The sequence below is a fragment of the Danio rerio genome, chromosome 7 (genome assembly GCF_052040795.2).
Source record: "Danio rerio strain M-AB ecotype USA chromosome 7, GRCz13ab, whole genome shotgun sequence".
Taxonomy (NCBI): Eukaryota; Metazoa; Chordata; class Actinopteri; order Cypriniformes; family Danionidae; genus Danio; species Danio rerio.
The window spans coordinates 70793035-70816595 of record NC_141027.1 but is presented as its reverse complement, the minus strand read 5'-3'; the positions used below and the strand labels follow the sequence as shown (position 1 = coordinate 70816595).

At 37.8% G+C, this 23561-nt stretch overlaps 1 protein-coding gene and 1 long non-coding RNA gene across 2 annotated transcripts in view; both read left to right on the top strand.

The window, feature by feature from the left end:
* Nucleotides 1–5952, top strand: part of tpcn2 (two pore segment channel 2) — a 38033-nt gene extending 32081 nt beyond the window's left edge. The window contains 6 exon segments of the mRNA NM_001077722.2: nt 84–166; nt 280–361; nt 1659–1750; nt 4876–5111; nt 5156–5314; nt 5347–5952. Of these exon segments, the coding sequence (NP_001071190.2) occupies nt 84–166; nt 280–361; nt 1659–1750; nt 4876–4954 (336 nt within the window). The 3' untranslated portion in view covers nt 4955–5111; nt 5156–5314; nt 5347–5952.
* A 3640-nt stretch (nt 5953–9592) lies between these two features.
* Nucleotides 9593–20369, top strand: LOC141375182 (uncharacterized). The gene is made up of 3 exons (XR_015496447.1): nt 9593–9661; nt 11430–11476; nt 19371–20369. It is a non-coding gene; the product is annotated as an uncharacterized LOC141375182 (long non-coding RNA).
* The last annotated feature ends 3192 nt before the right edge of the window (nt 20370–23561 follow it).

Here is a 23561-nt window from a genome sequence, read left to right as displayed (position 1 = left end):
GTTTGTTCTGCTTTAATCTATGTAACTTTCATAATGTAAATGATTGAACTGTTACAATTCTTTCCTCCCTGTCAATATTCCAGTCCTCTCTGATTCTGCTCTATAACATCATGGTGGTGAATAACTGGCATGTTTTCACAGACGCATATGCCAGATACACTACAGAGTAAGTCAGACGTCACACACACAGATGCCCCTCTGTCTTTCTTTAACACGTTTGGTTGCTTTGGCTGTGATGGGTTTTTGTCAATTTGTACCTATCATTTTTTTCCATGTCAGCTGGTCTCTGGTGTACTTTGTGGTCTGGTGGTTGACATCTTCAGTCATGTGGGTCAACCTGTTTGTGGCACTCATTTTAGAGGTATGTAGATTGTTGACCAAATTTACTTAAAAAAAAAAAAAAAAAGAGTATTATTTGTTAAAGTTTTTGATATATGAAATATTTAGTTAAATATAGAACCAGTCAAGATTTAACAAATTCCCAGAATGCTATAGATAAGCATAGGCCTTAAGACCTAAGGGTTGTGCTTATTCTCTTAATGAGTTATGGGTGTGTTTTGAGCATAATGTGCATTAAACCAATCAGAGTCTCCTCTCCCATTCCCTTTAAGAGTCAGTTGTGTCGCACATAATGCAACTAGAATAACTACAGTAGATGCGATCGTCTGATCTCATATGAAGCAAGAGATCACGATGACATATGATGCAGGTGTTGTAGTGGTGCCCCAATTCTTAACACCTGTGCACACCGAGATGTTTTTTGCTCACGTTTTCGGTTGATATTTAACGCCTCGTCACTAAATAAAGTGCATCAATGTGATCATGCACATCAACGGGCAAAACGCCAGGTGCAAAAGCATCCTTTTGAAACAAAACGCCTCATGCTGGTTTTTATGTTTTGTTGTGCCGAATCAAAACCTTTTCAACCAATCAGATTGGCACTTTTGTTTACGTGCACAAGGCTGCTGAAGCTACAGTAAACAGCACTTGGAGGCTCTCAAGCGCAAAATTGTCAATGTGAGCGCACAATGAAGAAGATGCCCAGAGGCGATATGAATGTGGAGCTGCTTAGTGCTCTGGTGAACAATAATCATTTCTTCATTGCTAGAGCTGGAGCTGCTGTGTAAACCATCAATGACAACAAGCGTGTCAACTTTGTCTTCTTCTTCTGTGTCACAAGCGGGTGTCAAAAGCTTAAAGTCATGTAGCGCCATCTAACATCAAGGAGTGATTTTGCATACTTTTCTGCTCGACGCCAGTGAAAATAGATTGGGTTTAAATCCGGAAAAACGTCTCGTAAAACACTGACAATATACACCAATGAAAAGCATCCCCTTCACACTCTGTTTCAAGGGGAAAAGGAAAGGGTAGAGGTACAAAAACAGAACTGAGATTAGGTTTAAATAATGTTTAAACGTTCTTCTTTGTATGTTTTTTTTTTTTTAAACACAACTAATTTTACCTTAGGAAGCATTAACAATTCTGAAACGCAAAGTGTAAAAGTTATTTTTAACCTTTTATGAACCTGTTGAGGACTCATAAACACATACTCACAAAAAACTTGTATGCTCCATAATATATTAAGCAGCCTTTTCTTTTACTAATCAGTCAACCTTTTTATGCATTGTAGTTAATCTTTTTATATGCTCTTCTTTCAGAACTTCACCTATAAGTGGGACCGCAGTAATGGTCTGTCTGTTGAAGATGTGGAGAGGATCGCCTATCAAAGCACTGTGCAGCTTATGTTCAAGTAAGACTGACTAAAGCCACTGATAAGTTCCCTATTAAAGGGACATTTGAATCAGAAATGAACATTTGCTGTTAATTTACTCACATTCAGCACATTCAAGATGAATTTTCCCTTTAGCAGAACATTAGTAGAACATTAAAGAAGCATTTTAGCTGAAACCGTGGACCTTGGGAGAATCATAAAATGGAAATCAGATGCTGTTTAAAATCACTCCTAGACCCTCATTTACTACTGCCTACATTAGTTCGCTAGTATAGTCTACCTAAAGGAGTAAATAGGTTGTTTTCAATCACGTGGTTCTGTTGATGTGCAAAATTCAGATGGAGGGCAGGAAGTAAAAAACTGAATGGGAGACAGAGGAAAGTCTGTATTTTTTGGGTGATTTATACCATATTTCAAAGTACATATGAATAGAAAATAACCACATATGTTTGGCATGATTCTTATATCATGAAGAGGGGATGAGTTTTCTACTAAACTAAAATATATTTGCTGGTCATCTAGGTGGTAGATACTGTTTAAGCTTTTACGCTATATGAAAAATACTATAAAAATATAGTATTTGGAAGCATACTAAAGGGTGGGCCATTTATATGGATACACCTTAATAAAATGGGAATGGTTGGTGATATTAACGTCCTGTTTGTGGCACATTAGTATATGTGAGGGGGCAAACTTTTCAAGATGGGTGGTGACCATGGTGGCCATTTTAAAGTCAGCCATCTTGGATCCAACTTTTGTTTTTTCAATAGGAAGAGGGTCATTTGACACATCAGACTTATTGGGAATTTCATAGGAAAAACAATGGTGTGCTTGGTTTTAATGTAACTTTACTCTTTCATGAGTTATTTACAAGTTTCTGACCACTTATAAAATGTGCAGTGCTGCCCATTGTGTTGGATTGCCAATGCAACCCTTTACTCCCACGCAATGCTGCACATCTTTGACACAGCGAATGCCCTTCCAGCTGTAACCAGTACTGGGAAACACCCAGTCATACACTACAGCCAGTTTAGTTTATTTGATTTACCTATAACGCATGTCTTTAGACTGTGGGGGAAACCGGAGGAGCCATAGGAAACCTACACTAACACAAGGAGAACATGCAAAATCCACACAGAATTGCCAACTGGTCCAGGAAGGACTCAAACCAGCAACCTTCTTGCTGTGAGGCGACAATGCTAACCACTGAGCCCACGTCACCTGTTTTGAACGATTAAAACTCATCCAATGTTTTTAGTTTCCAGTGAAGTCAATAGTAATGGAATCAATGTATTTATCAAACTATTACATAAACGCTTGTGACTTAAACATTTATTTTTGCAGCATAGCTTGTTAGTGATTTATTATTTCATTTTGACGTGCAGTGTTTTCTCTTGTATGCGATTTTTGTGGGCATGGATGACGATACTTGTCAGAAATGTTTGCCTGAGGCTTTTCTCTTCGGTATTTCAAACGTTCTGCTTCTTTCCTCTCAACGTTCCCTCACATTCCTCATTGAGGAAGGGTAATGAATTAATTTAGTGGAATGTGGTGTGGTTTACCCAGCTATTTAGTATCTCGACATTATCACTTCTCATGATCAAGCACAAATCTACATTTTTAGCATATATACAGGCTACGTAAAGCCTTGACTCTTTCATTTTAGAAATAAGTACTTTTTTTGTTTAAAACCAACTTTTTTTTGTTTTTTAATTAATGTGCATAATTAATAATTACATTACCAGTTGTAGGTCTGATATAAGCCTTTTAAATGTTTTTGTAAGACGTCCCTCATTTTACATTTTACACAGGCTATTACTTGTGCATAAACATATCTAGATATAGAAATAAACATACCATTTGTTTGAAAACAACAATTTTTTTTTTGTCATCCTTACTGCAAACTTAAATGAGCGATAATATCATTAAATGTTGAGGGGGGCCTTTAAATATTTTCCGGGGGGAAAAGGGGGTCTCAGCCAAAAAAAAAAGGTTGGGAGCCACTGCTCTATTGGATTTAGTTCTGGTAACTGTGGAGGCCATTTGAGTGCAGTGAACTCATAGTCATGTTCAAGAAACCAGTCTGAGATGATTCGCGCTTTATGACATGGCGTGTTATCCTGCTGGAAGTAGCCATCAGAAGATGGGTACACTGTGGTCATAATGTGATGGACATGGTCAGCAACAATACTCAGGTAGGCTGTGGTGTTGACACGATGCTCAGTTGGCACTAACGGGCCCAAAGTGTGCCAAGAAAATATCCCCCACACCATTTCACCACCACCATTAGCCTGAACTGTTGATACAAGACAGGATGGATACATGCTTTCATGTTGTTGATGCCAAATTCTGACCCTACCATCCGAATGTCGCAGCAGAAATCGAGACTCATCAAACCAGGCAATGTTTTTCCAATCTTCTATTGTCCATTTTTAGTGAGCCTGTATGAATTGTAGCAACAGTTTCCTCTTCTTAGCTGACAGGAGAGTGCTCTTCTGCATACCTCTGTTGTAACGTGTGGTTATTTGAGTTACTGTTGCCTTTCTATCAGCTCGAACCAGTCTGGCCATTCTCCTTTGACCACTGGCATTAACCAGGCATTTGTGCCACAGAACTGCCGCTCACTGAATATTTTCTTTTTTTCAGATCATTCTCTGTAAACTCTAGAGATGTTTGTGCGTGAAAATCCCAGTAGATCAGCAGTTTCTGAAATACTCAGAGCAGCCCGTCTAACACCAACAACCATGCCACAATCAAAGTCACTTAAATCACCTTTCTTCCTCATTTTGATGCTCTGTTTGAACTGCAGCAGATCGTCTTGACCATGTCTACATGCCTAAATGCATTGAGTTGCTGGCATGTGATTGGCTGATTAGAAATTTGCATTAACAAGCAGTTGGACAGGTGAACTTAATAAAGTAGATATTAGTGCGTTTAATAGATTAAATGTTAAAACTTTTTGCCTTACACCAGGGTTTTCTAAATGTCAAAAATGTCTTCATGGAAGATGATCTTTACTTTAATATTCTAATGCTTTGTGGCATAAAAGAAAAAAATGATCCATTTTAGTTTTTGGCTTTATTTAAGTTTAGTAAGAAATCTTAAATTTTTAAGATTAATCCATTGTTGTTTTTGTCTTTCAGAGAGCACGTCAAAGAGCCGACAGAAGAAGAGTTACTAGCTCAACTACATCAACATCCTCATCTCCACCTCTCCTGGTGACCCCCTCACCTCGGCCTTTAATACATAATTACACATACCCACAATCCTCCAGGACTCCATCACGTCTGTGTAGGCCTCATGTTTACACATCCATCCATTTTGGAGAGCCTGTTTCCCATTACAGGATCTGTGTTGCTTCAGGTCGGTCTGGGAAAGGGTGTGTGTGTGTGTGTGTGTGTGTGTGTGTGTGTGTGTGTGTGTGTGTGTGTGTGTGTGTGTGTGTGTGTGTGTGTTTTCCAGCACAGTTAACGTTCAGAGGAACTTCAATTTATAATGTATAGTCTCTAGTTCTTGTTTTATCCTCAAGACAACCTGTTAATGAAGGTAGCATAAGTATGCATAAGTGGTTTTGATTTACCCCTTAAAATTAGTTGAGAAACCAAACAAAAATACTTTTTTTGTCGTTTGATGATAATGGATTTATTTATTTTTTGTAAGTCTGTTACAGTCTGTAGATCTGTGGATTGTTTGAGAAATCATGGGTAAAAGGGACAATTAACGTGTACATTTTTTTAAAAGATGTGTTTTATTGATTTGTAGATTCAATATTTCTGACGTCCATTTTGTTTGTTCAGCGCCTTTATTTAAGTTAGATTTTACTGTATGTTGTACAGAAATCTTAATCAGGAAATCTCTCAAGGAAATACTTTCAAGTCCAGATCATATTTCATCATATTTCATCTAGCTAACAACCAAACACAAAACTTATAAAAAAAAATTTGCTAATTATTGCATTTAATTTATGTAGTAATATGTAATATTCGCTCATTGCATGCTGATGGTTGAACTGAGAACTGTGAATGCCACGATGGTAAAATCTATACAAACTGGGCTTTGTTTACTGTATGTGCATTTTTGTGATTTATGACCTGGACTGTTTGACAATGACTTATTACGGGAAACATTTGGTTTTTCAGCCATATCAACAATATATATTGCTCTAACCAGTACATTTGGCTGAATATTGCTATAAATACACTGAATCCTTAATTGTGAAATCCACTGAATTGTGTTTATTCTGCTCATTGTTATAAATGTCTCTGTTAAACTGTTAAATCAGGGTATTTTTTAATGATTATTAGTGTTCAATTGCATACTTTAGATCAGGGGTTCCCAAACTTTTCAGCCTCTGATCTCCAAAATAACAATGCCAGTGACTCGTGACCAGTGGTGTAAAGTAACTAATTACTGTAATTGAGTAGTTTTTCTCTGAAATTGTAATTTACTAAGTAGTTTTAAAAATGTGTACTTTTACTTTTCCTTGAGTACATTTTTAGTGCAGTATCTGCACTTTTACTCCACTACTTTCCTTCAACCTGCAGTCACTACTTTATTTCTTTCTTGTCTTTGGTGATTGACTAATGTAGAAAAATCAGTCCTGTGATTCCAGTCTAATCAAATCGCACATAGAAAGTAAATCACATGATACTGAACATCAACACATCGGTGTTTAATAAATGCAGCAAACCTTTTAGAAGCATTAAAAATATCCAAGAAGATGTTCAAATTATTTACACACATTGACGCACAGTCTTTTAATGGACTGAATGTCACTAATGAGAAAATAGATGTCGACTGTTTAAAAAAAAAAAAAAAAAAAAAGGATGTTGACTGTATGATGACTGAAATCACCAAACAGCCTCCTTAAACAATCACTAAATGCAACGAATTAAACATGAAAGGAAGGACCGAACGAAGGAAGGACTGAACTAATGAATGAAGGAAGGACCAGATGAATGAAGGAAGGATTTAAGGAGTGACTGAACAGAACAAACTAAGAAAGGAACGAATGAACAATCGAACAAAGGACCTAATGAGGGAAGGAACAAAATTATGAATGAAAGAACAAATGAATAAGTGAACAAATGAAGGAAAGACCAAAGCAATGAAGGAAGGAATGAACAAATGAATAAAGGAAGGAAAGAATAATGGGCTTAATGAAGAAAGGAATAAAATAAAAACAAACGAACAAAAGACAAAATGAATGAAGTAAGGATTCAAGAAAGAACTGAACAAATTATGAATGAGCGAACACATGAAGGGTGAAACGAAGGAAGGACAGAATGAATGAAGGAACAAATGAAGGAACGAACAAATTAAAGACGGAAGCACAGAACAATCAAACAATGGAAGAAAGTTGGAAGGAACAAGTGAATATAGGAAGATTACTAAATCCACTACAGAATGTTACGTTTACACATCCCTGCACAACCTGCTTGTAAATGCAGAACAACTTTTTATGGAGTAATACTCACTATCCTTGAGTACTTTTTAAATGCCTACTCTTTACTCATACTTTGAGTAATGTTTACAGCAGATACTTTTACTCTACTTGCACTACATTTTTGTGCAAGTAATGCAACTTTTACTTAAGTATGATTTTTCAGTACTCCTTCCACCACTGCTCGTCACCCCCAATATTCTCTCAGGTGGTTATAAATATATTAGCCTTGCACACAACAGTAGACTCAAGTCTATTTATCATTTCATTTTGGAGAACACCATTAGGAGGATCCATGTTCAGTTGTGGCCTGTAGGAATGGGCCGGTATAAGATTTTGACGGGTAACTTTGGATAAAAATGTCACGATTTCACTGAATTTTTGTCACTGCTCTAAAATATGTTCTTTTGAAATATCTGAGTAAAAAAACTCAATTTTCCTCTTTAAACACAATAGATTTTATTTGAGAAACTTTTTAAATATTTGGAGCAGTAAACATGTCAGGCTAAACGGTTCAAATGAACCGCTGACTTCAGCTGTCTTCATTAGTTTCAAAAGCACAGATTTCTTCACAATTTAAAACAGCATCTTTGAATATCTTTTCTGCTGGAGAGACTTATGTCCTAAAGAACAAACAAAGCAAAAAAAAAAAAAAAAAAAAAAAAACACATAAAAAATTGTCCACGCACCTTAGGGTCAATATAGCAGAATATTTTGCCGGTTTTAAAACATAAAATTTTCCAAACCGCTGTTTTTGTTCCATGCCTAGTGACCTTTTTTTAATGAACATGAGTGCCATAATAGTGTCAAAAAGTTTAACCTAATGCCATAAAATCAATGTGCTGCACCTGATGCTATTGCTGTGTATTTAATATAGTGTATTCATCCCAGGGGTCGCAAAAAAATCGAAAGGCTTATGGCTTTTTGTTTGCATGTCTTTTAATGTTTATTATAACCATGTTGCCAAGAAACTGAAATGTGCCAACATCTAGAATTTTCAAAGCCAGGTGAACAATCAAAAACACAGTGGCAAAGGATGAAAAGAAAATTGTCACGCTGCTTCTTTAGCTTTCCAAATGTTTTTAATATAACAATGTTTTAATAAAATGTATTAAAAAATTTTTGAGAGCTGAAGTGGAAGTGTGACGATTTTCTTTTGACCTTTTGCCACTATTATTACCCTGTTAACAACGTTACTGTTAACTACTAGTTTGTTCTTCAGGAGATTATGGATAAAAAATGATAATTCTAATAGTTTAATACAATGAATTAGATTTTTGGAAATCAACAAGCGACCTCCACATTAAGAACCACTGCTTTAAATGGCAAATTTGAATTCTACTTTAGCAATTACAGTTTTTTATTTGTATATTCTCTTTTGATTTTAAAGCTTTAGTTCATCCCCTAAAAAACGTATGCTATTAAACACTATTTTAATAATACTACGCTGTTCATTTAGCTGTGGCGACCCCACATTAATAAAGGGACTAAGCCGAAAAGAAAATGAATGAATAAATATTATACACTACACTTTTTATTTTTAGCAAATGTTCTGTAATTTTAATATTGCCTTTTTATTAATTTTTTTTATATTACATGACCTTGATCTCTTTTTAAAAGTATACTGACTTCGGTTGGCTTGTTTTTATATTAAGAATATATTTTTAATATTTAGAAAAAATATGTTAGATATTAAGTTACTTCATGTCACGTGATTTTAAAAATCAAATAATGATTAAATAATTTAATAATAAAAATGTCTAAGGGATAAAATTGGTCAATCGATGAATTTGCTCTTCAGTGTTTGGACTTTCAGCAGTGAAAATTAAACCACACTGAACTGAGCTAAACTCAACTTCAACTCTGAAAACTGAACTGAGACAGTTCCAATTTACTATAATCGTCTATGTTAAGCTGCTTTGACACGATCTACATTGTAAAAGCACTAGAGAAATAAAGCTGAATTGAATCAATGCAAGGGGAATTTAGGTAGTCTAGCAAAAGTTTTTGTTTTTTTCTCCCCCATGTTATTTATAATAGACTTGATAAAAGGACCACACAGGCCTATGCAGTGCTTAAATTGGTAATTAAAAGTCTAATTTAGTCAAGACCATTTTGTGGCCTACTTGGAAACCCCCCGGTGATTACATGGACTTCCTCAGCCTCCAGGAAAGTAGATAAACACACACACACACAATTTGCTTTCCGCTGATTTAGGGGACTGAACATACAAACTAACACACACTCTTACAGGGCATGTTTTCCCAACACAGACGTCGTGGTCAGCCTGACCTTGTGCAGAACACACATCAGAGTGACCATGTGCACACACAAACATTCCTCTCATCTACAAACAAATACACACAGTCCCCTACCACAGTGTTTTTTTTTACCTTTCCCTCTAGATGTAGGGATTCAGTGGGAAATGCGCATAAAACCAGAGATGTACAGTGGCAAACAAAACCCCTTGCAGAATCTATGAAAATGTGATTCATTTGAATAAAATAAGAGCAATACTTAATACTAATGTTATTTTTTAAGTACTACCTGTAAATATTATGGTATTAATATTTACCTGGGTGATCTATGAGTATGCTTTGAGACTGTTTATGAGTCCTTTGTTCTGAACAGATAAACCAGCTTCTCTTCAGAATAATCCTGCAGATTCCCCAGCATCTTTTGCATATTTGACCCCTTTTCCAGCATTTGACATATTTTCCAGAATAGTTTGAATATTTTACCCCTTTCAAGCAGTGAATATTATTGTGAGATCCATTTTCCCTCTCGATGCTCAGGAAGGAAACGAAGTGCATAGCGGCACCATATTTCTCTCGCGGCTCCCCCTTGTGGTTGACAAGCGCTATTGCCTGTTAATAGTGTCGTAAAACTGTCGATAAAAGCTATCTTTTCCATGTTAAAATAGTTTTTGTACTTATCATCTGCCACCGCGACGCGCAAATTTTCTATTTTGGAGACGGTTTCTATTTCTGCAGTGTTACAGAACAACAGCACAAACTACGATCACCTCAGGTACAGATTATGTGCTTTATTCAGTGTTAAATGCCACTAATGTGAGTTTGAATGCCATTTTATGTGACATTTATTTCCAAATTTCCATACTAGGCTACTGAAAGCTGTAGATAGCTAATTTACCTCAGATCTTGAAAATAAAATAACTAGCAAACAGCTTGAAAATGAAAGTCAGAACTGGCTATGTGCAAAACAACACCAGTCACTCCGTTTTTGTTCCTTCATTAATGTTAAAGAGGTTTATTATGTATAAATTAAAGGATAAATCATACCATTTTGTTGACAATGCAGTAATTTCAATGTTTTTGTTGTGTAGCATTAAAATGAAAGAATTGGATAACTGTTGAAACATTTGCTATTTTATGGATTTTGATCTTGTGCATAATATTTGATTATTTATCATACAGCATTGTTTTAAATGACTACAAATGATAATTCACATGTTGTTAAAGAGAGAAATTATTAAAGTAAACAGCTGCTGAAACAGACATGACTTCATACAAAAATGTAGAAAGAAAAGAAAAACATCCTAAGGGTATTAATATACTGTAACATACTGGTTTTTAGGATAAAACAAACGTTTTTAGTCTTCTTAACTTACATTTATTAAAACAAAATTAGTTGAAACGTGATTAACGTAAATACAATTGGTAAAAGTAACAAAAAATATTATGGAGGTTATCAATAAGTAAAAAAAAAGGCTATTGATAATCATGGATTCAATTCACAAGACTCCCAACATTGTTATGTAGCCTATATATTTATATACACTACCTGACAAAAGTCTTGTCGTTGATGCAAATTACATGAGCAACCAATAATAACTTGATTTCTAGTTGATCATTTGCAAAAGTGGCAGAAGGTATATGTTTCCTGCTGAATCATCTGTTGAACTGCATACCAATCATCACAAATACTGCAAAAGACTTGGAAAACGCAAGGACCCAAGATTCTCCCAGAAATCAGTCAAGTTTGGTGATGGAAAAATCATGGTTTGGGGTTGCAATCAGTATGGGGGCGTGAGAGATCTGCAGAGCGGATGTCAACATCAACAGCCTGAGGTATCAAGATATTTGTGCTGCCCATTAAATTACAAACCCCTGTAGAGGGCAAATTCTTCAGCATGATAGCGCTCCTTATACTTTAGCTTTATGCTTTAGTGAATCGGTTGCAAATGTTCTTGGTTTGTCGTCATTCTAATTTGTTCTTTTTGATTTCTCACAGCTTACAGGACAGCTTACAAAGTGTCACGGCTTACCTGACTAACCACGGTATGTGAATGATTTAACATGTTTACTCCGTGCTATTTATCCACCTTCGGTTTCACTCAGAATTGGTCAGAATCGCTGAGATAGCAGCACTTTCCTAAATGGCTTTAAACATTCTGAGTTATTGATCTTCTGAAGTAGTAGTTTACACAGCCTGATTGTCAAAGCTTTCGATAATAAACAAGCCGTTCTTCTGAGGAATGTCTTTGTCAGCAGTGAGGAGATCCATATTGCTCTGGAATGTGTGGAGCTGCCAAAGAGATTTTAAACTCAGACGTCAAATAACAGTCCTTGTGACACAACTTCTTGCATACTAATTAATTATTTAAGGTAATTTTAATTTAAACAAAAATACTTCTGTTTAATATGCTTATTAGTGTTATAATATTAGCTTATCTACCAATTTGTATTCCAAATATGCTATTAACCGTACTGAAAAAAAAAAAAACAGCTTAAACTAGCCTAAGCTGGTCAGGTTGGTTTTAGCTGGTCACCCAAGCTGATTTTAGTTGGTTTCCCAGGCTGGTCATGGCTGGTTTGTCAGGCTGGTTTTAGAAGGGTTTTGGCCACTTTTTAGCTGGTCTTAGTTGGTCAGTTTGGTCTTAGCTGGTTTTAGCTGGTCAAGCTAGTCTTAGCTGTTTTTAGCTGGTCAGGCTGGTTTTTAATACATGCTAAATGAAAACTAACTCACAATTGGTGAAAATGGTGAGGAAATAACAACCAAATGAAGCACTCAATGGGACGTTAGTGTTAAATTTAGTGTTAAAAATATTAATTGAAACTTATTTGAATTAAAAACAATGTTAGAGGTTATGACAATGACCAATGTAATATAACCAGACTGGCAGAAAATGAAAAGTTACTGTTTTCTAGGCCAACATAGCTAGGAATAATCTTGTTTTGATGTAATAATCAAGGAACTTTGCTGCTGTATTGCTGCGTAATAGATTCTAATGGTCTAATCTGATACAATGTTATATGCTAAGCTAAATGTGCTACTGCTAAACCCCATTTCCAAAAAATAAGTGTGTTCCTTTAAATCTGTTGACCTTACACACAGCCTCTGAAGTGATCTCTTAAAATATCTAATGACAATACAGGAAACAACACTCGTTGTGTGCTCTAGAAAAGATAGTGCCTTGAGATATCAGCACCTGGCTGTGAGAACTAGCAGGATATAAACATTCTCATACAGTTTGACCTCAACAGGAAGATCAGAGATGGGCAAAACTCCCTCTATGGAAAGTGTAGAATGAGCAGATCTTAAACAAATTCTGGTAACACTTTGGTTTACGTAACAATTGACACCATTTTCTACTGGCTTATTACCTGCATATATTAACTGTTCATTAGCACTTATAACGTATGATCTTATTTTACATCCTTAATCCTACCCAATGCCTAAACACAACTACTATTTTACTAACTATTAATAAGCAGCTAATTAGTAGTTAATTGAACTGAAAGTGTAAGTAAATGGTTATTTAAATGTACATTAAAATAAAACGTGACCCAAATTCTTAAGGGGATAATTCACCCATGTAAATGTCCTGTTAACCCAGATTCATTCTGATTACGTACACTTGTATACATTTCTGGAGACTGCCAAATATGTCCCAGGAGCTTTTTTTTTTTTTTTTTTTTATTTTTTTTTTTATAGTTTTTGTTTTTGCGAATCCATGAGAGGCTGCTGTTGACTGACTTCTGACTGACCGATACTGCCAAACACCCCCTTCCCTAAGCCCAACCGATAGTGTTTTAATAAGCACCCATTAACCAGCATCCACCAACTTCCCTAAACCCAAACCCCAGCACTTTTAAATGCAATCTATAAAAAAAAAACGTCGCAGCAGCATGATTTTCAACACGTTTTAACACCCTGTAATTTACAGTACTTGTTTGTTTTATTTTACCTTACCTTTACCTTTATTTAACGCTTTACCTGCTTTCTGGAACCATTCTTCGCCAGACTTGGACTCCATCATCATAGTCAACTCCGCTCTGCATCTCAACTCCTCTGACGTACGTGGCGAGCCACTGGACAAACTGGTAACAGCAGAAAAGTTGTCCACACGGAGGTAAGCGGTCAACTTGTGAGCGCGAAAAGGAACAGAGTCATACCGCCCCATAGCATTCGTTTTAAAGACGAAATGCAGCCATACATTCCTCTGGCTACATAATTAACGATTTTCAGAAATGTACAAAGGGCTATGTTTTCAGAATGACCCTATGTTGGATAAGTTACTCATCCTCAATTCATCCGAGTTGGAGGTGCCTTTCTTTATTTAGTAGAGTATTCAAGGGGTACTGTAGTTGTCACAATCACCAGTGATCAATACTCCTAAGATCGCTGGACCTCATTCACAATAACCATGGACTACAAATCCGCCATTCCTGGACTACATTTTCATACATGCACTCCGCTCACAGACACACATGCTTCCTCATTTAGACTGATTACACTCGCACCACCTGAGGATTGTCAAAGACTGATCACTCCCATTGACGAGTCTTGTTAGCTATATAATGACATTACAATGCATTATTGTTTTCCAGTGTTTTGACCTTAGCCTTGTTTACCTTTTTGTCTCAGTCTGCCGCCTGCCTTCTGACCTCTCGCCTGTTATTTTGACTACGTTTCTGGATTGCCTTATACACCTGTTTGCACCCGTATTGACCATTGCTTGACTGACTATCCGAATAAGCCTGCATATGGATCCAAACCTCAGTTGTTAGTGTCAATCCCCGTGTTTCAGTAGTTCACCCCAAGATGAAAATTCTGTCAAAATTTATTCTTGTTTTAAACCTTAATGAGTTTCTTTTTTTTCTGTTAAACACAAATTAGGCATTTTAAAGAAAGCTGAACCTGTAACAAAAAAATGGTTGAAAATGATTATAAGTGGGCTATGTTTTCAAAACCTTTTGCTAGATCAATTGAAATATTTTGTCTTCCGTTGTTTGATTATTGATCGGCAACAGGGATCAGATTTACTCTTTATGGTCTTTATATGATTACATTGATTATTTACTATATAACAAATGAGGTTTTATGTGATTAATCACTAAACAATGCATTTTGACTCATTTTGAACGTAAAGTGAGGCTTGGCAAGTATGGATTTGCCTATAAACGAAGTTGGTCCTCTGCTTTAAACCCATCCAAGTGATCAGGCACATTTTGAGTGATGATTGAGAGCATACGTACACACAACATAGGCTCATTCTGAAAACATACCCCCTATATATCGTCCTATATATCGTCACCCCTATATATCGTCACCTATATATCGAATGATAAGATTCTATCTGACATTTTTGTCAAAATTTAGTTATTCACATATTCTTAATAAATGACAACATTTTTACATTATGGGATGTTACATAATGTAAGTTGTTACATTTTAAGACTTTATAATTAAAAAACAAATGTTACACATATACTGTTTGCTATGGAACGCAAAAACTTTAAAGCTCATTATCTCAAAATCATTCAGAACGCAGATAGAACCTTATAATTCCAAGGTGACGATATGTTTCTGAAGATCGGGAATTATGTAGCCAGAGAAATATATGACTGCATTTTGTCTTTAAAGTGAACGCTAAGGGGCAGTATGGCCCCGTTCCATTTCTTGCTTACCAGATGAGCGCTTATCTTCATATGGACGGCTTCCCTACTGTTACCAGTTTGTCCAGTGGCTTGTCATGTACGTCAGTGTAGTTGAGGCACAGAGTGGATTTGACCACGAAAACAGGGTTTGTGTAGGGGGAAGAACAGTTTCGGAAAGCAAATAAGACAAAAACAAAAGCCAAAAAATAAAATAAACAAGTAAATGACAGTGTGAGAATGTGATAAAATCTGAAAACGTGGTAAAATTCAGACAAGGGCTTTTCTTTTTCTGGATTTCTTTTAAAAACACTGTTGGTTGGGTTTAGGAAAGGAGAATGGGTCGGTCGGTTGATCAGTCAGTCAGTCAGTAAGCTGCCTATGTTAGATTTATGCGTGAAGAGCAGGCGCAAATGGCACTCGCGAGAGAAATTTCAGATCTCAAAAAGTACCACAGCAGCCTCTGGTGAATTCGCGAAAACAAAAACTACTATATACGGAAGAATTGTAGAGGTACGTTATCAGATTAGCCTGTGTACACACAGTGAGCATACACCTAGAGCAGTGGGAATCGAAGATTTCATTCATTCCACCCATCTTTAATTTCTGCTGGGATCAGGAATTTAACCTGCATTGGGAATTGAACCTGCAATCTTTCTATTTCAAATCCAATTCCCAAAACATTAGCTTATAACTGCCCTCTTTTTAATTACATGTGCTTGACCAATAAGACATGCACCTTAAGCTAAATGATGACTATACATGTCCATGTTGTGTTCCGTCTCCGAGACTGAGCGCACACAATATAGTGCAAGTTCTCTTTTGTGCTTTAAAAAACATAAATAAATCTATTAGACTTCAATAAATCAGGCATATTTTATGCTAAAAATGCCATGTAATAAGATTTTACTGATCTCCACAAGAAATTAGGCTTTGTGAGAGAATAAATGCAGACTGCTGGAAACGGGCAGGACATGACGCAATAATCATTTTATCTTGATTAGTATATATATATATATATATATATATATATATATATATATATATATATATATATATATATATATATATATATATATATATATATATATATATATATATATATATAAATAAATATATACATACATATACATATATATTGACTGAATTTCAATTGAATTTCCATTAATTGCACAACCCCACCCATACTAATACAGGTGGTAGAATCTATAAATTGTTAAATCAGTTTGTTAACATAATAAAGTCCCACATGCCGGTATACAGGTTGCAACAATGTTGACAGCAGTAAAACAAACGTGACGTCAGGCATGGTGGTATGTGGGAAATGTCACTCTCTGTTAGTTCTCCCATGCTTATCTTGTCTTTGCAACCTGCCTGTTTGATGATTGAGATTTTTTCCCATTACTGCTTCTTTTGAGGGTTTTGCACGTGGAATTTGTAGCTTGTAAGCCCTCGCCTCCCACTGCATTCTTGACTTGCTCACACACAGAGTTCTCATTACACACCGCTGTATTTCAAGTGTCCTGTCCCATTTCTGTCAGCTACAAGAGTCTGCAGTTCTCACCGCCGCTTGGCGTTTTTAGGGAGCAAATGTGCCTATAAACGTGTCTGTCTATTAGGATTTCAGGTGTGGCTTGCCTTAAGTGACCATTAAACTGTTCAGTTTATTCATAAAATATTGAAGTGGGGCTTTGGCGTCGCTTGATCTCATATGGTTGAACACTTTAAACTTTCAGCTTTCAGGAAGCCTTTCTGGAATTCATTTAACTTCACCTTTCCCCTGCAGCTGCAGATGTTACACTGTAAAACCCAACAGCGAATAAAACTAAATCAAATAAGTTAGTTTACCTTACAAAAAAAAAAAAAAAACTTAATAAAAAAAGAGTTATGGTAACTTATAAACTGATTATATTAAGCATAATATTATTATTAATAATAATAATAATAATAATAATAGTAATAATAGTAATTCCTTAGATTTTATATTGCGCTTTTCTTGACACTCAAAGAGCTTTACACAATGGGGGGGAATCTCCTTATTTACCACCAGTGTGCAGCATTCACCTGGATGACGTGACGGCAGCCATATTGCGCCAGACCGCACACCAAATGCCAGCTCAGGGGTCACCAACATGGTGCCCGTGGGCACCAGGTAGACCGCCAGATTCACATGAGTTGCTCGCAGGCCTGTTCAAGAAAAAAGCTCACCATAGTACCGCATATGAGTAAGCTGCATCTGATTTTTTTATAGGTATTCTTTTTTTAATCACACTTGCATTGGTGTAAATTTGAAAATTACTTTAAGTTATATTTTTCAAAAAATACTTTAAAAACTATTTCAGACAAATGTGTTGCATATTGATATTGATCTACCTTGTTAAATCATTGTTGACAACTACTGTGAGAAATCATGATCAATGTCTTCACAAAGATTAGTATTATTAATTATTAATTATAACATATAATTAAAAGTAAATTAAGAAAAATGTGTTATTTAATAACTGGTAGCCCTTCATACTAATCGGTACCCAAGAAGTAGCTCTCAGCTCTCAGGTTGGTGACCCCTGCGCCAGCTGATTGGTGGAGAGGAGACTGAGTAAAGACGCCAATTATGATATGGGGATGATAAGGAGGCCAGGATGCCAGGTTAAACCCCTAATCTTTTCCAAAGGACATCCTGGAAATTTTTTTAAGGACCGCAGGGAGTCAGGGCCTCGGTTTAACATCTCACTGAGCAGTGTAGAGTCCCCATCACTATACTGGGATGTTAAGACCAACACAGACCACTATACTGGGACGTTAAGACCAACACAGACCACAGGTTGAGAACCCTCTGCTGGCCTCACTAACACCACTTCCAGCTGCAACCCTGCTTTCCCATGTAGTCTCCCATCCAGCTATTGACTGGGCACAGCAACGCTTAGCTTCAGTGGGCAACCATGTGAGAGTTGCAGAGAGCTATCTGCAGGCAGAACTCAAACCTAATGAGTTATGAATAAATTCATACTTAACTCTAATGCTAGAAGCAATGCCAAACCCAACTCAGACTCATTCTGAAATCATACAACTATATAGATTTCTGGAAAGCACCAAATTCGTCCCAGGAGGTGTGTCTTTTTTTGCAGTTTTTGTTTTATGACGAATCCACCAGAGGCCGCTGTGTATGCTTTTTCAGATATCAAATTTCTCTCGAGAGTGCCATCCGCACCTGCTGTTTTTTACATAAATCCACCAGAGGCCGCTGTCATCTGACTGACTGAACGACTGACTGTCTGACCAACCGACCAACCCACCCTCCTCCTTCCCTAAACCCAACCAATAGTGTTTTCATCCTGGCCATCTTCTTTTTCATTCTTTTATAACCAGTTTTAACACATTTTTATCTGTTTAAAAAAAAATAAAAAATTATTATTTGTTTTTATTTTTCTTATATTTGTCTCTTTTATTCCTGTTTATGTAAAGCACTTTGAATTGCCACTGTGTATGAAATGTGCTTTCAAGAGTTCACACTTAGCTGATGATTGGTAATAAGCTAGATTGGCATGCTGTCCCGGGAGAGAGCCCCAAGCTCATGAGAGCCTCGAGCCCGAAGCTCCCTCCCGTTGCAGGGCGAGAGGGGATTTGAGCTCGGGTAGATCTCGAGAACCCCCCCCCCCCTCCTGCTGCATGAGGGTTGCTAAGGTGATGCGTTGCTGACAGAATTAAATCGAATTTGGTGCTAATTTGGTTTAGTCAATTTACTTAAGTGTCATGTTTTTGGGAGTGTGGGAGGAAACCGAAGGACCCAGGGAAAACCCACGCAAGCATGGGGAGAACATGAACTCCACACGAAAATGCTGACCGTTTGGGTAGGTGCCCGAACCGGAGGCATTTTGCTGTGAGGCCGCACTGCCCTAGACAAAAGAGGAGGATAAGGGGTGGAAGGGGGGATTCTTCAAGACGAAGATGACTAAAGGTAAGGTGTTTGGTTATTTATACTTGGTTAGGAATAGTCTGATTGGTGGTTTGTACATTAGCTTGACTCAGGGCCAGCCGTGTCAATCATAAGCACGTGATCCTCTCGAAATTAGTTTATGCATAAACTTCACTAATAAAAAAACTTGCCTTGCCTTGTTTTCAGCGCCGATTGACCAGCGTCCACCCGCTTCCCTAAACTCAACCGACAGTTTTAAAAAGCAATCTTAAAAAAGAAAAACCCACTGATTATTTCTACGTGTTCAGATTTTACCACATTCTCACCTTCTTATTTACTTAATTATTTTATTTTTTTGGCTATTGTTTTTGTCTTACCTAGAACTGTTCTTCATTGGACTCCAACCCTGTCTTCGTGGTCAGCTCCTCTCGAGATCTCAAGTCCGCCGACATACATGGTGAGCCACTAGACAAACTGTAACAGCGGAAAAGCCGTCCACACAGAGGTAAACGGTCAGCTGCTACAGTAAGCCCGAAAATGAACGGCCCCATACTGCCCTCTAGCGTACTTCTGGCTACATAATTTGTAATATACAGAAATGTATTTAGTGCTACGTAAAACATATGCTGGATAAGTTGGCAGTTCATTCCATTGTGGTGACCTCAGATTAATAAAAGGACTAATGCCTAGTTCAGACTGCGTGATTTTAGCCCCGATTTTGGCTCCCCGACAGGTTTTGGGAAATCGCTGACAAATGCCTGAAATCACAGGCAAATCGCTGCTCGTGCACATGAGTGACAATCACACAGTATGAACTATCAAAGACGCGATCTGAGAGAATCGCCGATGAGTCGCCGATGCCTGCGAGATATTTGGCGTGCTAAATATCTGGAGCTGTCGGCGATTCAAATCATGCCGTGTGAATTGAGTTTTGACTGAAAATAACATCAGCGATCGCCTACAGCCAATGAGAGAGCAGCTTTCACTTGTGTTTGCGTGTGTATATACCTGCTGCTACCTGCTTAGATTATTATCAACGTTGAGGAGAAATGGCTAATTCCCTTTAAACCCAGGTGAGCAAACATGTACATGTTCTACCCCATTAAAGGCTTCTTTCTCATTATGTAGTTAATAACAAAAGATATACTTCGTGTTTTTGGCTGTGAGACGTCGTTTGGACAAAGTTGTCGGCGATTCTTCCTATAGTAAAGTCATGCAATCTGAAAGCCCCTGTCGCCGATCCATCTTGTAGTGTAAACAAAGCAGCGACGAAACGCAAGCCCAGATAGTCATGCAGTGTGAAAACATCCGTGACACGACTACTTTGAAAATCATGCAGTCTGAACTCGGCATGAGCTGAATAATAAAAGAAAATGAATGAATGAATGTGTGTCGTTTATAGTAGTTAATTTTTAAATCATTTGTCATCTGATACACAGTTGGTAATATGGCTAATATGGTAAAAGTAAACACAATACACTATACTTTATTAGCAATTATGAAATGTATATCTTGATTGGCGGGATTAGGATATTCAAGATTACAGAGCTTGACAAATGTTTCCCTTCATTTAAAAGTAAATGTTTATTGACCCTTTATCAACTTGTTGCGACTGACATCACCTTAATGTTTTCATCTATGTTGGATCATGGTATAGAACCCATTGTTTGAGGACATTTGACAGTCCTGTTGTCATTGGCGGGAAGTTTAGCTAAAGATCTCTTTGAGTACTAATGATGCCTCTCATTCTTGCCTCCCTCTATTTCTGCTCATCCGCCCAGCACCTGGACCCCTGCCCCAAATCCCGCTCCTGAAAACCCATCCTTGCCTTTTTATTTATTTCAAGCTGTAATTAAGTAGATGGCTAGCCAGGCTCTGCTGTAATAGGAGTGAAAGAAATGTCCAACCTCACCCTCTGGCAGGGCATGGCGAAGAAAAAGAGAGGGTGTCACTACACCTACACAATGCAGTTGGATCAAGGAGGGTCCTCGATTTGACATGTAGAGACTGGACCATCCACTCCTCTTGCTCCTCCTCTATTCAACACCCTCTCCGCACGCCTCCCTGACTGTAATTAGGTGGCTGTTGCTGTCGTGCGGAGGCCCTTTTGACTTTGGTGTGCGCCACAGCCCCAGCAGATGCACCTGTCCCCTGTCTTTCTCTGCTCAGGTGAGCGAGGGTGGTTAATCTCTTCCGACCCCTGGCAGACTCTCCCAAACACCTGTCCGCCAGGTGCCACTTTATCACCTGACCGCTCCCCATTCGGGCCTGGTCGAGGAGAAGGAGGGCGGGAAATAGCGAGAGACAATGAGGGAGAAAGTTCAGCACTTTACAGCTCCAGCTCAGCCCACACCTTTCTCCCTCTGCCCAGTCTTTTGTCAACAGCAGCTGCTTAGATGTCTGTGTGTGTGTTTGTGTGTGTGTTGGTATTGATGGTTTACAGGGACTTTCCATAGACATAATGCATTTTGCTCAACAGACATTTACAGGCATGTCCTCATTAATCATCTCGATGTTTAAATACCTAGGACACATACCAATATTATGCGGCACAGTGGCTCAGTGGTTAGCACTGTCACATTACAGCAAGAAGGTAAGTGGTTCGAGTCCCAGCTGGCCCAGTTAGCATTTCCATGTGGAGTTTTCATGATCTCCGTGTATTCGTGTGGGTTTTTTTCCTGGTGCTCCGGTTTCCCCCACAGTTTGAGTAAACTAAATTGTCCATCGTGTATGCGTGTGTGTGAATGTGAGAACGTATGGGTGTTTTTTTAGTCCTGGGTTGCGGCAAGAAGGGCATCCGCTGTGTAAAAAAAATGCTGGAATAGTTGGTGGTTCATTCTGCTGTGGTGACCCCTGATAAATAAGGGACTAAGCCGAAGGAAAATGAATGAATACTAATATTATAGAAATTTCTCTTCTTATAAACCTCCAATAACAATACACATGTGACCTATAGGTATTACAACATTGATGTTGTTCATGATTACGTCCTCGTAATTCAAAATTCTTGAAAAATGTTAACGTGGTTTCAAATTTTGCCATAGGTTTCCTGTAAGGGTTGGATTTAGGGGTGAGCATAAGGATAGGGCAATATAATAAGCAGTTTTTACTGTATAAAATACATTACATCTTTAACAAGTCCCTGTAAACCATCAACCAACATGTGTGTGTACTGGTTTTGGTGGTTTATAAGGTCAGAAATTTGTATGAATATCTTTGGTTTCACCTACTGTAGGTAATACAGTCCCTGACAAAAGTCCTGTCGCTTGTGTACAAATTGACTTGAAGTGTCACTGAAATATATTTCTAATCAAGATTTCTTTTCAAGAAATGGCATGTTTTAATCCCAACAGCTTTTGTAATAATGTTTCAGTGCAAAACGAAACTGTCAGAAAGTATTCTAATATTCCCAGCTTTGTAAAGCCCATTAAGTCCATTTTTGTGAAGACATAAGTGTTGTCGCCTTGTCATATGAGCTTCACTTGTGACTAATAATGGACCAATTAGGTCTCAGGTGTGTATAAAAAGAACCCCAGTACACTAGTCCTTCACATCAAATGTAAGTTTCACCCTGAGACTAGTCTTGATTATCAAGAGGCTGAAAACCAGATCCACTGCCAATGTGGCAGAAACCTTCGAAGTGTCTCAGCGTCAAGTACAGAGGATAAAAAAAGACTTGAAGAGACTGGAGATGTTTTTTAAAAGCCCAGGTCAGGCAGACGCCTCAAGATAACTGCTCGAGAGGACCGTTTGTTGGCTCAAAAATCTAAGGCCAGCCCATTTTCCACTGCTGCAGAGCTCCACGAGACCTGGTCACCTGAAGTCCCTGTGTCAACCAGAACAGTTTGTCGTATTCTCTCTCGAAATGGCCTCCATGGCCGAATCAGTGCCCAGAAGCCAGTACTAAACAAAAGACAATTGAAAAACTGTGTGGCATTTGCCAAGGCCCACTGCCTGCTAAATGGATGGACACTGGAAAAGTGGCAGAAGGTGGATTTTTCAGATGAATCTTCTGTTGAATTACACCACAGTCGCCGCAAATATTGCAGGAGACCTACTGGAGCCCACATGGATCCAAGATTCACCCAGAAAACAGTGAAGTTTGGTGGTGGAAAAATCATGGTCTGGGGTTACATCCAGTATGGGGGTGTGCATGAGATCTACAGGGTGGAAGGCCACATCAATAGTCTAAAATACCAAGAAATCTTAGCTACCTCTTATATTCCCAACCATAAAAAAGGCCAAATTCTGCAGCAGGATGGTGCTCTATCGCATACTTCCATCTCCACATCAAAGTTCCACAAGGCGAAGGAGATCAAGATGCTCCAGGATTGGCCAGCCCAGTCACCAGACATGAACATCATTGAGCACATGTGGGGTAGGATGAAAGAGAAAGCATGGAAAACGAAACCAAAGAATATTGATGAACTCTGGGAGGCATGCAAGACTGCTTTCTTTGCTATTCCTGATGACTTCATCAATAAATTGTATAGATCCTTGCCTAACCGCATGGATGCAGTTCTTCAAGCTCATGGAAGTCATACAAGATATTAAATGTGGATCTCACAGCAC